The 15,244-nt window shown below is 49.8% G+C and overlaps 3 protein-coding genes across 3 annotated transcripts; 2 read left to right on the top strand and 1 right to left on the bottom strand.

The window, feature by feature from the left end:
- Positions 1-1,116: 1,116 nt before the first annotated feature.
- Positions 1,117-5,125, top strand: N7471_011393 (ABC transporter ATP-binding protein; the record flags this gene model as incomplete). Its single annotated transcript, XM_057284112.1, has 2 exons — positions 1,117-2,050; positions 2,103-5,125. 2 exons carry the CDS (start codon positions 1,117-1,119, stop codon positions 5,123-5,125), a joined length of 3,957 nt encoding a protein of 1,318 aa, XP_057130378.1.
- Positions 5,126-5,459: 334 nt separating this feature from the next.
- sidD (nonribosomal peptide synthase SidD) lies at positions 5,460-11,745 on the bottom strand (the record flags this gene model as incomplete). Its single annotated transcript, XM_057284113.1, has 2 exons — positions 5,460-11,264; positions 11,320-11,745. 2 exons carry the CDS (start codon positions 11,743-11,745, stop codon positions 5,460-5,462), a joined length of 6,231 nt encoding a protein of 2,076 aa, XP_057130379.1.
- A 1,948-nt stretch (positions 11,746-13,693) lies between these two features.
- sidJ (putative siderophore biosynthesis lipase/esterase) lies at positions 13,694-14,814 on the top strand (the record flags this gene model as incomplete). Its single annotated transcript, XM_057284114.1, has 2 exons — positions 13,694-13,744; positions 13,813-14,814. 2 exons carry the CDS (start codon positions 13,694-13,696, stop codon positions 14,812-14,814), a joined length of 1,053 nt encoding a protein of 350 aa, XP_057130380.1.
- Positions 14,815-15,244: the final 430 nt, after the last annotated feature.

The raw sequence follows: 15,244 nt of genomic DNA on the forward strand, positions 1-15,244 counted from the left end.
AAAGGCTACAGTTGATAGGGAGGGAGAAGGACCATTTAAACATTGGTCTTGATGGCTCCGCAAAACAGATGATTTTATCACTTTTGTCTAGAGTGGCTACAAACAGACTTGAAGGATACTGAACACACACATCATGCCTGATCCATTGCGCTAGGCATATTGAGTTAAGGGTGAGTCAACCTTTCACTGAGCAGCCCTGAGTGCTCAGTGATCAAAAGTATTCCAACCTTGAAAGGTTCCAAGGTGGATGCACGTGACGTTGTAATGACTAAGGTTTTGGTAAAAGTGGAGCTTAAACCAGCGAAGGTAGCCATTTTCAGCAGCTAATTTACCCTCAATTATCGTTGTGGTGTAATAATAATGATATTGTGTATGCTACACATGTACATATATTCTTGTATAATTATGTATTCTTTTCGGGCATTTAATATGCAAGATATCAACCAATATGCATAGCGCTGCGAAATATCAAAACAAAATACTGATCAATAGCACATACCTATAAACTTAGTAGCCTCTAAGAGAGAGTTCGGAGACGCCATCTATCCACCACAACCACACCGATGTGCAGCAAAATCAAAGAAAGAGTGCGAAATTTCCGCATTTTTAAATACACAACGTACATAGTACATACTAGTATAGTATTATACGGAAATAAAATACAGACCTTTGGAAATAACATACTCAATACAGCCATATCCACCCAGACATACACGTATGGACGGTAGTGGGGAACTACGGTACACAGGATCCATTTTGATCTGATAACCCCCGTCCGTATAATTGAAATTCTTCATGCCCCTTAGTGGGCTGCATCTTTGGATCCGACTGTCAAAACCGATGTCGGCTGATTGAAAAATCAGATCGGCACGTTAAACATCCGGAAATCCCCTGGAAATTTCCATCTTCACACTTGGCATACATCTTTCTTTGGGTCTTCGTCGTAACCCAAGCTAAAGTCGCTTCACCGAATGGATTCACGCTAAGGAGTGGGTGCAATTTTCATGGTGACGCCACTTTTCAACTAGCAAAGCGATAAATTGATCGCTTGTGAGAACCTAGCTTCTTCAACACTCAAACGACAATCCCAGTGTTGAACGCCATTCTCCAGTCACCATGGGTTTCGGGAACCTTGCAGACTACCCAAGGCTGCTTGTGGCTGCCAATCCCTCGCGACTAGAATTGGGAACCCTCTTTGTTGGCCTGGCGTCTGCAATTGGATCGGGTGTCCCTTTCCCCATCATTGGTATCATTTTCGGCCAACTGATCGATGATTTCAACGCTGTGACCTGCGAGGAAACCGCCAGCTCCTCGGGAGGTGACTCCAGCGATCAATCAGACATCAATGGCAAAATTCTGCTGATCGTGTACCTGGGCATTGCTCAATTCGTTTTAATCTACCTTCACCTACTATGCTGGACGATGACCGGTGCGCGCCTGGCGCAGCGACTCCGCGAAAGATATCTCCAGAACCTGCTCCGACAAGAACCATCTTTTTTTGATAACCTGCCCGCCGGAGAAGTTGCCTCTCGACTCAACACTGATATCCAAACAATTCGCTCCGGTACAGCTGAGAAGGTCGGAATCTGTATCTCGAGTTTCTCCTTTTTCGTCACCGCATACATTGTTGCATTTATCAAAGACTCCATTCTTGCCGCGATGCTGCTTTCCTTGATCCCCGCATACTTCATCATGTCATTTGTTGGAAGTTATTATATCGAGAAATACACCGGGCGCATGTCGGATTATGCTGCATCCGCTGCGTCGATTGCTTCCGAAGCGCTTAACAACATTATTGTGGTGCACGCTTTTGGTGCGAACGGTCGTCTGGAGGAGAAGTTCTCTAAGGCACTGAAGGACTCGGAAACCGAAGGATTGAAAAAGGCCACTGCCACTGGTATTCAAGCTGGTGTCTTGTATTTCGTCGCATATGGAGCGAATGGTCTTGCATTCTGGCAAGGAAGTAAGCAGATCGCCGCGGCAGTACGTACTGAGTCGGCGGGTGCCACTGTCGGATCTGTTTTCACGGTTATCTTTGTCTTGGTTGAAGGTCAGCTTAATAGATATCTTGATGTGGAATATTTTACTAACATTAACGACAGCTACCCTTCTTCTGAGTCAAGTTGCGCCGTTCATCCACTTGTTTACACAGGCTGTTGCTTGTTACCACAAGCTGCGTGACGATATTGAGCGTGTATCCTTGATTGATGGATACTCTGACGCGGGCATTCGCCTCACCCAGGCGGAGGGCGGATTTGAATTCAAGGATGTCTCTTTCATTTACCCCTCCAGGCCCGAGATCACTGTTCTTAACAAGATCAATCTCTCCATTGCTCCCAAGAAGCACACAGCCATTGTTGGCCTTTCTGGAAGTGGAAAGTCCACTATCGCAGGTTTGGTTATCCGCTTGTATGATGCCACAGAAGGTGAGATCACTTTCGATGGCCAGAATATCCGCGATGTCAATACCCGTGACCTGAGAGGATTCCTCAGTCTTGTGCAGCAGGAGCCCTCCCTTCTCGACCGATCCCTTTTGGAGAACATCGCACACGGCTTGGTGAACTCAAGCAAACCAGCCCATGCACACCTGAAAACAGCACTCCTCGGAACCGACCTCTCTGATCTAGCCACTGAAGTCAGGGATGGTCAGGATCTTATGACCGCAGCAGAGAGACGGGGCCCAGAAATCGTCGAAATCGTTCAATTGGCCCGCCAGGCTGCTGCGCTTGCCGATGCGGATGGCTTTATCGAAGCATTGCAGTATGGGTACGCCACGATGGTTGGCTCTAGTGGTCGACTCATCAGTGGTGGTCAGAAGCAACGAGTCTCTCTTGCCCGTGCCCTTGTCAAAGATCCTGCCGTGCTCATTTTGGACGAAGCCACCGCTGCTCTGGATTCACGAAGTGAACAGCGTATCCAGCGGGCTATCAACAACATTTCAACTGGTCGAACTGTCATCACGATTGCTCATCGTCTGTCAACTATCACAAACGCTGATAAGATTGTCTGTATGCACAAGGGAGATATCTTGGAGGAGGGAAGCCACGCGGAGTTGATGGCTGGGAATGGACCTTACTCTGAGCTGGTCAAATTGCAGACTCTCGGAGCCTCATCCGCATCCAACAAGACTGACACCACTGCCAGCATTGAGAGCGTCAGCAAGTCCGATACTACCTCTATTACCGACGTCGGAAATGAGAAGGGAAGTCTTTCAAATGACCTGGAGCCCACAAAGCAAACCCGTGTCTCAACCACCGAAGCACCAGCTGGAGACTCCGACGAGGAGGAAGAGGAAGAGCTTGAGACCCCGGTCAAATCAGTGTGGGCTCTTTGCAAGGGCTATGCACCAGCTCTCAAGCCCCATTTGCTCGTCATTTTCGCTGCTCTTTTCGGTTCCAGCATGGTCGGCGGAGCCTTCTCTGGCGAAGCCGTTATTTTCGGAAACACGGTCGGAAGTTTGAACCCTTGTCATAGTGCAGCCAGTATCAGCGACCGGGGTAACTTCTACGGTCTGATGTTCTTCGTTCTTGCGATTATCGAGTTCTTTGCAAACATCGTCAGCTGGGGAGGATTCGGCCTTGTCTCCGAGAAGATAGTCTACAAAGTGCGAGTCCTGTCATTCCGGTCACTGTTTGAACAAGATCTCCAGTGGCATCAGTCTAAGGGCCGATCGCCTGCCCTACTTCTGTCCTATATCACCCGAGATGGTAATGCCCTTGCCGGTATGAGCGGATCTGTCATTGGCACCCTCTTCTCTATCAGCGTTAACCTCGTCGCTGCCATTATTCTGACCCACATTATTGCCTGGAGAATTGCCTTGGTTTGCCTTGCCCTTGTTCCCCTTCTGCTCGGAGCTGGTCTAATGGAGCTGATGGTCCTCGGCAAATTCGAGGAGCGTCATGAAAACGCCTACACTAAGTCTGTCGACATCGGCGTGGAAGCAGTTACCTCTATCAAGACAATCGCCTCTCTTTCCCTTGAAGAAAACACTCTGAAGACCTACCGACGATCCCTCAAAGGACCCCGCAAGGAGACATTCAAGGTTACGGTGCAGGCAAGCTTGTGGCAAGCCATGACCTACTTCCTAGGTAACATGGTGAATGCTCTGGCATACTGGTGGGGTTCCAAGCAGATCATCAACGGCAACTACACTCAGACCCAGTTCCTGATTGTTGTCTTCTCTCTCCTGGTCAGTGCCCTGCTTTGGAGTCAGATGTTCGCGCTCGCGCCCGAGCTTTCTGCTGCGCGATCGGCAATGTCCAGAATCCTTGGCCTGATCGAGATCGGCAAGGACAAGATGGATGCCCGCCTCACACCACCCAACAACAAGGATGTCGAGGCAATTGAAGAGAAACCCACCTACAACTCTGGCAGCTCGGCCTCGAGTGTGCAGCTCCGTGATGTCCACTTCTGCTACCCTGCCCGGCCGGACATGAAGGTGCTGAAGGGCCTGAATGTTGATATTCGCCCCGGCAAGTTCTGTGCCCTAGTTGGACCCAGTGGTGCCGGTAAATCGACTATCATCTCCCTGGTCGAACGTCTGTACACACCTGAATCTGGCTCTATCGTGATCGACGGTGTTGACGTGACCAAGACCTCGGATGTCACCTTCCGTGACTGGATTTCCCTGGTGCCCCAAGACAGCGTCCTCTTCGAGGGAAGCATCGAATTCAATGTTGGTCTCGGTGCCCGACCGGGCCACAATGTGACACTTGAAGAAATCCAAGAGGCTTGCAAGCTCGCAAACATCCACGATGTTATCACTTCATTGCCCGATGGCTACCAGACTCTCTGTGGTCCGAGTGGTAACCAGTTCTCTGGAGGCCAGAAGCAGAGATTGTCCATCGCTCGTGCTCTCGTTCGCAAACCCAAGCTTCTCATTCTTGATGAATCGACCAGTGCTTTGGACGCTGAATCCGAGAAGCTCTTGCAGGATGGTTTGGAAAAGGCCGCACGGGGAATCACTGTCATTGCCATTGCTCACCGTCTTCACACTATCCGAAAAGCCGATATCATTTTCTTGATCGATGGTGGTGTGTGCACTGATTCTGGATCTCATGATGAGTTGCTCGAGCGGTCCGACAGTTACCGAGCAAATGTCATGCACCAGACAGTGGCGACTTGAAAGTTATAGATTCGATTTAAATTTCTAGTACTGTTTAATATATATCCCATTTTCTTATTTTTTCGACCAGTTTTCTTATGCGATCCTATAAATTTGGCTTTTACAGAAGTACGTCCTTTCAACGTCACTAGTACCGGTAGACATTGCTGGCATCTTTTCGCATTCAAATGAAAAATATTAAGGGCACTATATGAAGTCATAGACCCAGGAGTTGAGTATTCAAGCACTTTAGTTCTATAGAAAAGACATATTATGGAATATAACAAAAACAATGCCAATCAAATTCCAAACCATCTCCAATCTATCTGCTTTATAAAAATATCATATATCATATTCAGGCACCAAGCACCAGGGGATCAGAGCGACAACCCGACAATTCCTGAACAGCAGCAGCCAACTCATCAAGAGTGGCATCCACAAACGTCGCGTCCCTTTCACTTCCAACAAATCCAACATGCATCTTCCCACCACGCACAAACGAGACAGCCTTCAAGGGATAAGCAGCATCGCCATGTGGGTTTGAAATATCAATCTTGCAAGAAGCTCCAGCGAATGGCATATCATCGAAATCATCCCAGTCCTGGTGATGGACAATCGAGTCAAATGATTGCGCCTCCGGTGACCACTGCGCGCACTGCTTTGAGATCTTCTCGAATCCGAGGAAATCGTGCGCCGCAGATTCGGCGCTCTGCTTCTGCACAAAGCGCAGTAGATCCATCGCGGTCCACTGTGACTCGAACTTCACTCTGACAGGAGTGAGTTGGTAGCATGGACCCATGACGTTCTCCACGTTTGCTAGGTCGATAGTTCGGCCTGAGGTCACTGTGCCGAAGGTCACGTCAGGTTTGCCCAGACGACGGGCGAGTACCAGTGCCCATGCTGCGGTGAGAACGTTTGCCGTCGTGATCTCCTGGACGGGCTGGAACTCTTCGACCGCCTTCTCGTGGAAGATGGCTTTGTCTGTGGGCTGGATCGAGGCGCCGTCGAGGACTGACAGTGTCGAGCCCTTGAGCAGATCGCCCCAGTAGCTGACTGCCTGGGTTTGGAGACGTCCATCGGAAACCCGTGCCATGTACGAGGCGAATGGTTCAAAGTCCACAACCTTGTCTCCGACGTACAGGGTCTCCAAGTCTTGGAGCAGTCTGGGGAGTGAGATACCATCATACTGGGCGTGCGAAAGGCCTAGCACGAGGCAGTGCTTTCCGTCGGTGGCTTGAACATGGAAAACCTTGAGGAACGGCGATCCAAGCTCGAAGTTTGACTCGATGTCTGCTGTGCAGAGCTCGGTGACGTATTGCTCAATCTCCTTGTCAGCCTCGTGCATGACCACGGGGACATGTGCGTCTTGGAGGACAACTTGAAGGAAGGACGATTCATGCTCAATGAAGACAGTGCGCAGAATATCGTGGGTCTTGACCAGGTCATTGCAGGTGCGTAGCAATTGCTCACGATTGATATTTTGGTCGAAGTATAGCATGGTGTATTGGATGGAAGTGCGTGGCGCCCCAATGGTTCCTCTGATGTCGAGCGCTTGCGAATCTGTGATCGGAGACACATCCTCGATGGGCCAGCCTGGGTTGGCAAGCTTGGGACGGACAGTTGAGGCCAAGAACATCTTGATATCCAGATTGTTCAGCGCGGAGAAAGGCTTGTATGGCTGAGCGCTTTCCTTCACTTGGTCCACCTTTAGCACCTTGGCTGCATCACAAAGACGCATGTGTTGGAAGATATCAGCCACTGACAAGCTGTGTCCCTGTATGCGGAGACTTGACACCAACTTCATTGCCAAGACAGAGTCACCTCCGAGGCGGAAGAAGTTATCGTCGACGTCGATCTGCTCTGGGCTCATTTGGAGGATCTTCGCCCAAGCGGATTGCAGGATCTTCTCTGTTGGCGATAGGTTTGTCTGCGCCAAGCCCTTCGTCCATGCCTCTTTGAAGCCTTCACGAAGCTGTTCGAGAACGCTTTGAGGTATCTTCGAGGCCAATTGGTTGAGTGACGTGTGATCGAGTTGCTCCAGTCCAGCAGGCAATTTGTCAACCACAACGTATGCAGAGGGGGCCATGTAGGATGGCAGTGAGTCTCGGATAAATTTGTCAAGCTTCTTCAATGACACAGCAAGCGTGACGGAAATAGTGTCGCAGACAGTCGTCTGGTCGCCAACCATCTCGTATTTCGCCGGCATGACTCTTACACTGTCCTCCTGAGGAGGCTGGTTCTCGATGAAGACAGCCAGCTCTTGCTCTGTCACTTTCTGAGTGCCTTCTCTCAATGGCTGGAACACAGATGCAGCAGCGCGAGTTGCTGATGGGAGGTGTTTTGCGAAATGCGACTCAAGGTCTGCAATATCCACTGCATGTCCTTGAAGAGGTACGACATTCTCCTTGCGACCAATAAATACGAGACTTCCATCGTCCTGAAGCTGGACCATGTCACCTGTAGGCTGCACCTTCCCTGATCGGCCAGCGTATCCAGAGCTTCCGGCCACGAGCCAGGCAGGGGACTCGACTATTTCCCCAGAGAGACAAGCTCCCTCAAGCCAAAGCTCACCAACACTGCCGATTGGCGACAACAAATCCGGGTTACGAGCATCACACACCCAAGGAATCACAGCACGAGGGTAGACTGCTCCTTGCTTAGTGCTCGCATGGGCGCGAAGGTTGCCAGAGGCTTCATCCACGGAAAGAGGAGGAGCCTGGTTCCATTGCCAGATTTGGTTCACTTCTGTCTCGGGAAGGCAAGAGATCTCATCAATTCGCTTATCAAGACCCTTGGACAACTGCACGCAAGCGGTTTCCAGCTGTGCAAGGATCCGTTGCATTTGCGAACCCTCGATCAGGCTGCTGTCGAAACTGGCGCAAACTCTGAGACCACCCTTGCGGATTCCAAAGGCAACCATGAGCGGGTACGGGTTGAAATGAAGCGCCTCACGGACAACATCTCCAAGCTCAAATCCAAGTTCGCTACCCACGTACTCGGGGTCCGGCTGGATGACTAGTCCGGTGCCGGCTTCGCATGCATACTGCGCATCTTGGCTGACCTTTCTGATGTTCTGCATTCCCATGTGCTGGTAGGGTGTACGAGCCAAGATGCTTTGCTGTACCGTCTGCAAGTAGGATTCGACTGAGCTGGATCGGCGGACCTGGATGCGGATGGGAATTGTTGCGATCAGTGGTCCGACGATGCTTTCCACGCCCGGCAGGGAAATGTCACGACCAGTGAGTGTCTCACCAAACACGACATCGTCGCTTCCGGTGTATTGGGATGCGACGAGGGCCCATGCACCGCGGACCAATGTAGCCATCGTGAAAGGTGATCCGGCACTTGTCTCCAGGGCAATCTGATGCTCGATCAGGCCATTGGGGGTTGGCATGAAGTCGCGAGAGGGCAGGCGGGGGAATTGAGGGCCGACAGCACCTTTCAACTCCCGTCGCCAGAAGTCATGCATGGCGGTCTCGTCTGTATCGCGTACATACTTGACAAAGTTCCGCATCTGTGTCTGGATCTCGACAGACTGGTTTTGCAGAGCATCGCTGACTTGCTTGAGAACGATTGGCTCTGACCATCCGTCGTAGAGAACGTGGTGGACAGTCCAGACCATATACCGCTTGTCTTCATTTGGATTGCTGACAAGGCCGTATCGAGCCAGACTTTGTCCGAGGTTCATCCTCTCGCTCCGGTCATTCTCGAGATATTGGTCCAGGTCAGTGGAGTACCTCCAGGAGACGCCTTCCTTCACAACAATTTGCTGAAGGCCTGGGTCTTGGAGCGGTGCCAGACGAGATCGCAGGATAGGGCTTGCTGCAACGACCTCTTCCCAAGCCTTCTTCCAAACATCCAGGCCGATATGCGATGGAATACATGCGACTCTTTGAGCGACGTACGCCTTTGTCGATTTGAGCGAGAAGGTGAACAATGACTCCTGTGTGGGTGTGCAAAGGTAGATATCTTGCACATCTGCTTGATCCACTCCACAAGCTTGTGCTGCTTCGAGGCGGGCGCTCTCGACAGATTGGAAGATCAAAGAAAATGCCGGGATCTCTTCTTGTACTTGAGAGCTGCAAGGCTGAACGACGGTGGCCATCGCCGAGAGGGTAGGGTTTCCGAAAGTGCTGATGACAGAAAGGTCGAGGTCTTGCGCTCTGCAGACAGACACGAGTCTCATCGCTGCCAAGGAGTCACCACCCAGCGCAAAGAAGTTGTCATCGGGACGAATGGCTTCTGCCTTGAGTTTGAGTGTCTCGGCCCAGGCCTGTCGCAGGCGTTTTTCAAGCTCATTCAGTTCCCGAGAAGCCGTGCTTGCGGCTCCTTGGTCCAGCTGGCGCAAATCAACTGTCGCACCAAATGCTCGGAGTTGTTTGCGATCAGTCTTGCCTGAAATCAACACTGGCATAAGATTAACCGGGATATATGTGGTCGGCACCATGTATCGCGGCAGAGTCTTCGCCACGTCCGCATTGGCCTTTGTCAATATGCTGCTCAACTCGCTTGAGATCTCGTCCAAGGCAAGCTCGGCCTGTCCATGTCCCTTTGGTTGGAAAGCAACGAATGCGACAAGCATTGGCTGGCCTCCATAATCCTTGGGTGTGATCACCTCAGCAATAACATTAGCTTCTGAAGGCAGAACAGCCTTTAGCTGACTCTCGATTTCACCCAATTCGACACGTTGTCCGCGCAGCTTGACTTGAGTATCCTTTCGTCCAACGAAAACTATACCACCAAGACCGTCGGGGTCATATCTTCCAAGATCTCCAGTCTTGTACAGACGGCCCTGACGACCAGCGTAGTCTTTATGGCCTGCGATCAACCAAGGTGGATCATTAATGAAAGCAGCAGCAGTCTTCTCAGGGTCATTCAGGTAGCCCTGTCCGACAATCGGGCCCTCAACGAGCAGCTCGCCTACAGCGCCGACTGGCACAAGCTCGTTGTGATCATTCGGGTTGGCAATCCACATGGCTGCACCATTGCCTGGGCCAATGGAGAGGTAATCTCTGCCAGTAGCAGCGCTGGCATTAACTGTGCATCCAATGGTGCATTCACAGGGACCGTAACCAATGATGATTCTGGTTTCTTTGCCCCAGTGGTTGGCGTCTCTTGCCGAGACTGCTTCACCTCCGAGACCGAGGCCGCTGAGCGATGCGATGACATCCGCATCCAGAATTCGGCCCACTGAGGGGGTCAGACCTGCGTAGTTAATTTGCATTTTGCGGATAACTTCGTTGATATCATTCAGTCGATCCTCGTCGGATGGAATGCAAAGACAGCCACCATTTCCTAGTGTTAAAAGCATACTGTCGATGCTGACGTCGAAAGCGTACGACGCAAAATCAAGAACTCTAGACTCTGGTGTGTATCCAACTGCCTTTGCTCGAGGGATGGCACTGCTCGTGTAGGTTTCGTGGGAAATCTTCACTCCCTTCGGAGTGCCCGTGCTGCCAGAGGTGAAAATGATGTACATAAGGGCGGAGGCTGGTACAGCGGGTAAGTCGGAGATTGATGGGGAGTTTGATGGATTTGTGAAAGCCTCTTCTTCAACGACCAAGTGGTTTCCAGTTGGCATGATCGTCAGTGACAGTTCATACTGCTTGCGGGACGCAACCATCGACTTCGCGCCGACCTGTACCGCCATGTTTTGAAGACGGGCAAGCGGAAGAGTTGGATCCATGAGCGCAAGGGTTGCGCCTGCTTTCATCACTCCGAGCACAGCGATGATCGTCCACCTGGACTTCTCAAAGCACACGGGGAGGACATCGTGCAGCTCGACGCCCATTTCTTTGAGCGAGCACGCCACGGAAGTGGACCACTGATCAATTTGGCCATAGGTCAGGCTACCATCCCAGGAATCAATGGCGACTTTATCTGGGTATTCGCGCGCTCTTTCAGCGACCATCTCTTGCATACAAAAGCTGTAGGTGGGAGGTAATTCGTGGTTCCATCCCCATATATCGTTCAGGTCACTTGCAGTCGGACGAAGGCACTGTTCAATGGTCGCTTCTGGATTTGTGAGGCATACTCTGACAGTGTCGGCAAGTGCCTCAGCATGGTGATTCACTGTGTATGGCAACATGTTTTCGGTGTGCCACAATGGGCGGATCTCGAGGTGGGCATTATTGAAGCGAACTTCGAGATGAAGCATACCCTTTCAATTACGGTTAGTTATGACTGAATGACTATGGTTTTAATTTTTTACTTACTTCATCTTTGGCTTCTTCAGATGTTCGAGAAAGAGAGCTGGTGCTCAAAATGAGCGATGTGGAACTTGACGCTCCCGTGATGATATTCCGAGAGATCGCAGTTGCAACTTCTCCCACATTACTTTGTAGTCCTTTCATTACTTCATTCATCAATAGTTTGCTCACTGATTCGTGCTCAGCGTCATTTGCGGAATCTTTGTAGGACCATTCGTATGATATTTGGCTGTCTTCCCGGCTGCGCAAGAGCACCATGAGCCATGACAACAGCACAATCTCTTCCTTCATGCCGGTCGGAGTGTTGATTTGTTCGGAGACGAGATGCGCAATTGGGAATGAGCTAAAGTCGCCATTTGCGTCTGTTTGCACTTTCTCAATTCCATTTGGCGCATTGTGAATATAGGCATCTTCGAGAGGTATGAAGCCCATTATAACGGCAGACCAGCACAGCTGGTCTTAGTACCCTCGAGTTGATGTGAGGAAGGAATTGGAGCTTGACGATTAAATCCGGAGCCTTTGCGCGGGTCGATTAGACGGAAGTGTGTCACTATATAGCCAACTAGCCACGGTTCTGCTGCATCAAGCTCCACCTCAAGGCTTGTAACCTCCGAAATATCCTGACTGTACCCTGCATGTATTTTGCATATCATCACCGAGATCGGCTATTGCGGGGTGGGTGGATTATTCGACACGCACCCGTTCTGGAAGGCAAAATGATACCAAGCCGAAGCATGTGGCCGTTTCATTTTCCTGAGTGATTTCGACCCATACGTGTATGTGATTCCCAATCTCAACGCTACATACAATACTGTATGGTACGAAACGTATCCACAGGCTCCACATGAGAGAAAAGGAAGAAAAAACGAGAAGTAAAAGACATTCTACGCCAAGATTGTTTTAATGGACAAAGACGCCCGGCTCAGTTAGGTCATTGCTCATCATCAAAACAGATGAAGAGAACCTATGTTGTAGGCAATGAGGAAAGCAGCGTGGATATGATGGACCTATGGACCTATTCTGGAACACATCAAGCCAACTCCAAACTGAAAAGGAATTGTTCTCCAAGGTTTCGAAGGCCAACTGCACATGTGCTCAGAGGACCCATTATTGTGCGTCCCAAGCGGAAAAGCCCGATGGAAGCGAGGAACGAGGGGGCATTTTCGATATTCTGTCATTCCGAGACCCACCTTGAAAACCGCACGCACGCACAGCACATGTGTCGTGTACACTTTTCGCAATGTACCAATATAAAATGGCCCGAATACACCCATCTGTAACAGTAAATAATAATATCCGCTTAGGCCCTGGCGCAACGAGCGTGTAACAATAAAAAAAACATTGAAGAAAAGGCCTCACTCTGTCGCGCACGTTCCTTAGTTGATTTCTTGGCTCGGTTGTAGAGAGCTTTAAATGGATTCTTCCAAACGCCACAAAATACCCATCCACTCGTCTATATTACTTTTGTGGTCTGATAAAGGCTGCATAGATACTTTAGTCTTTATTTTGCACAATAAAGTGCATGAAATGAGATGATGAGCACCTCTTCAGGCAAAGATCATTGAATATGAAGCCGGGTAAGGCTGACTATTGAATTGACCAAGAAGTTCTAACCATCTCAGAAAAGTCTTGTGTTGAGGTGCAGGTGTTGACGAATTTACTTGCGCCTAGCCCGCACGTTGGGTAGAGTTTTCAAAGGGGGGCAATCTAATCAGATTCGCTGTTTTCAGCCAATCAATCTAATCAGATCCGTTGATCTTACCTATAGCGGCTAGTGCCGACTGGCCTGCATGTGTACCACAGCTTTAGTCTCAACGGCGAGGTTTTATTGGTCTATCGTTATTTCCCGTGAGGTTTGTGTAATTACTAGCCGTACTAGGCGAGACAGGACTCGGATTGTTGTATTTACATACCGTTAAGACGAAATACCAAGGTATTCAATATGTAACATACTGGTGTTTTCTGATACACGTATTACCTAAACTGGTATACTGAAATACCTGTACCTGGTTCAAGACATCCATATAATTTCCTCAAAAAGTCTGCATTTTCACTCCCTAGGTTGTACCTTGGCGCCGAAGATCCCATGGATGTGAGACTTGTTACCTAATATCTCGGCTTGCCTCGGTATAATCAGATTGATAAGATGGCCTGAAACAGTTCATCCTGTGGATCGAGTTATTCGGTTCAAACTAACCGACATTAATTGTCCACATTCCGTCATGGCGGAAAGACACAAAGCCCGATCTCGGCAATTTGTTCGATTAAAGAAAAGACCCTGTCCCGGAGGGCCCTCTAACTCCTAGAAAGTTTTCCCCTTCAATTGACCTACGCACTACCCCACCACCACACACCCTCACTCAATCACTCACTCGCCAACATGTCTAAGTTCTGGCCTAAGGGAGGCCTTCCCGGTATTCTGCACCACTACGTACGTTTCTGCCCCGTTATCAATTATAACACCGAATTACAACTAACAATTGCTCGCGCAACATGTAGACTGAAACCCTCGTCACATTCGAATATGCCTCCAGCACCGTCCGCCAACCACACAGTCTCCTCTTCGTCGGCGGACTCGGCGACGGCCTCGCAACAACATCCTACATGGCCGATCTCGCGCGCGCATTACAGCAAACAGAATGGTCTCTCTTCACACTAAACCTCACATCCTCGTACCAATCCTGGGGTCTTGGCCATCTCGACCGCGACACGAACGAAATCGCCCAATGTCTGGATTACATCAAAAGCTACAAGGCGGATAAATTCGGCGGAGGCAAGATCGCCCTGATGGGCCATTCCACGGGCAGTCAGTGCGTCCTGCACTACCTATCCCAGTCAAACCCGCACACAAAGCTCCCCGCCTTCGATGCTGATATCGAACACATCACGCGCCCCGTGCTGGACGGCGCGATCATGCAGGCGCCTGTGTCTGATCGCGAGGCTATTTTCTGCGTCTTGAAGTGGGGTATTGGAGATACGACGCCTGAGAAGGCCCGTGCTGTATATGATGAGATGGAGGCGCTGGCGAAGGAGGCTGTTGCTGAGGGCAAGCCTCATGATACTATGTTGCCTCTCTCGTTGACTTCCATGATTTATCCCGCCAATACCCCGATTAGCTGTCGGAGATTCTTGAGTCTTGTTAGTCCTGAGAGTCCTCAGTCGCCTCAAGAGGATGATCTGTTCAGTTCGGATCTGAGTGATGACCACTTCGGGACTACCTTTGGTATGATTCAGCAGCAGGGACTGTTGAATCATAAGCTGATGGTCTTGATCTCTGGGAAGGATCAATCGATTCCCGATTATGTTGATAAGGACAAGATGCTGGCTAGGTGGCAGAAGGCTACTGACCATGATGGCAAATATCAGATTTGGGATCAGAAGCACACTGGTGTTATTCCTAATGCTTCTCATGCTTTGAGTAATGATGACCAAGCTGAGCCGCGGAAGTTCCTTGTTGAGAGGGTCTTGGGATATCTCAAGACGGCAGTGGAGAAAGCTTGAACGAATTGCAATGAAAATGTATGATACTAGATTAAATGAAGCAATTATATACCATTTAACATGCCTTTTCAACTGCGTGTAACATAAACGTAGATAGATCATCGATGATCGTAACCAGTCTCCCGATTGTGCATGAATACGTCAGCAATATTCAATTCCCCGTGCCGTAATAGGAGCTGGAAGGAGATCTGTTTGAGAGCATGAAGGATATATATATCCCTGGTTCAAATCGAAGTCATATGTAACGAGAGACACCCTACGCCTGGTCTGAGCAGTCTACAATACCATAAACAGCTGATATAGCGAGTGGTGTATCCATTGAAATTGAACAAAATAGAGTACATACGTGGAAGATGAAAATCCAGCTCAAAAGTGTGTATAACCAAAGGAAAAGGAAAGAAAAGATCGAAAGTAGACATGAGACGCTCAA

The sequence above is a fragment of the Penicillium samsonianum genome (genome assembly GCF_028829775.1).
Source record: "Penicillium samsonianum strain IBT 33392 chromosome Unknown utg000007l_segment0_segment0, whole genome shotgun sequence".
NCBI classification, from domain to species: domain Eukaryota; kingdom Fungi; phylum Ascomycota; class Eurotiomycetes; order Eurotiales; family Aspergillaceae; genus Penicillium; species Penicillium samsonianum.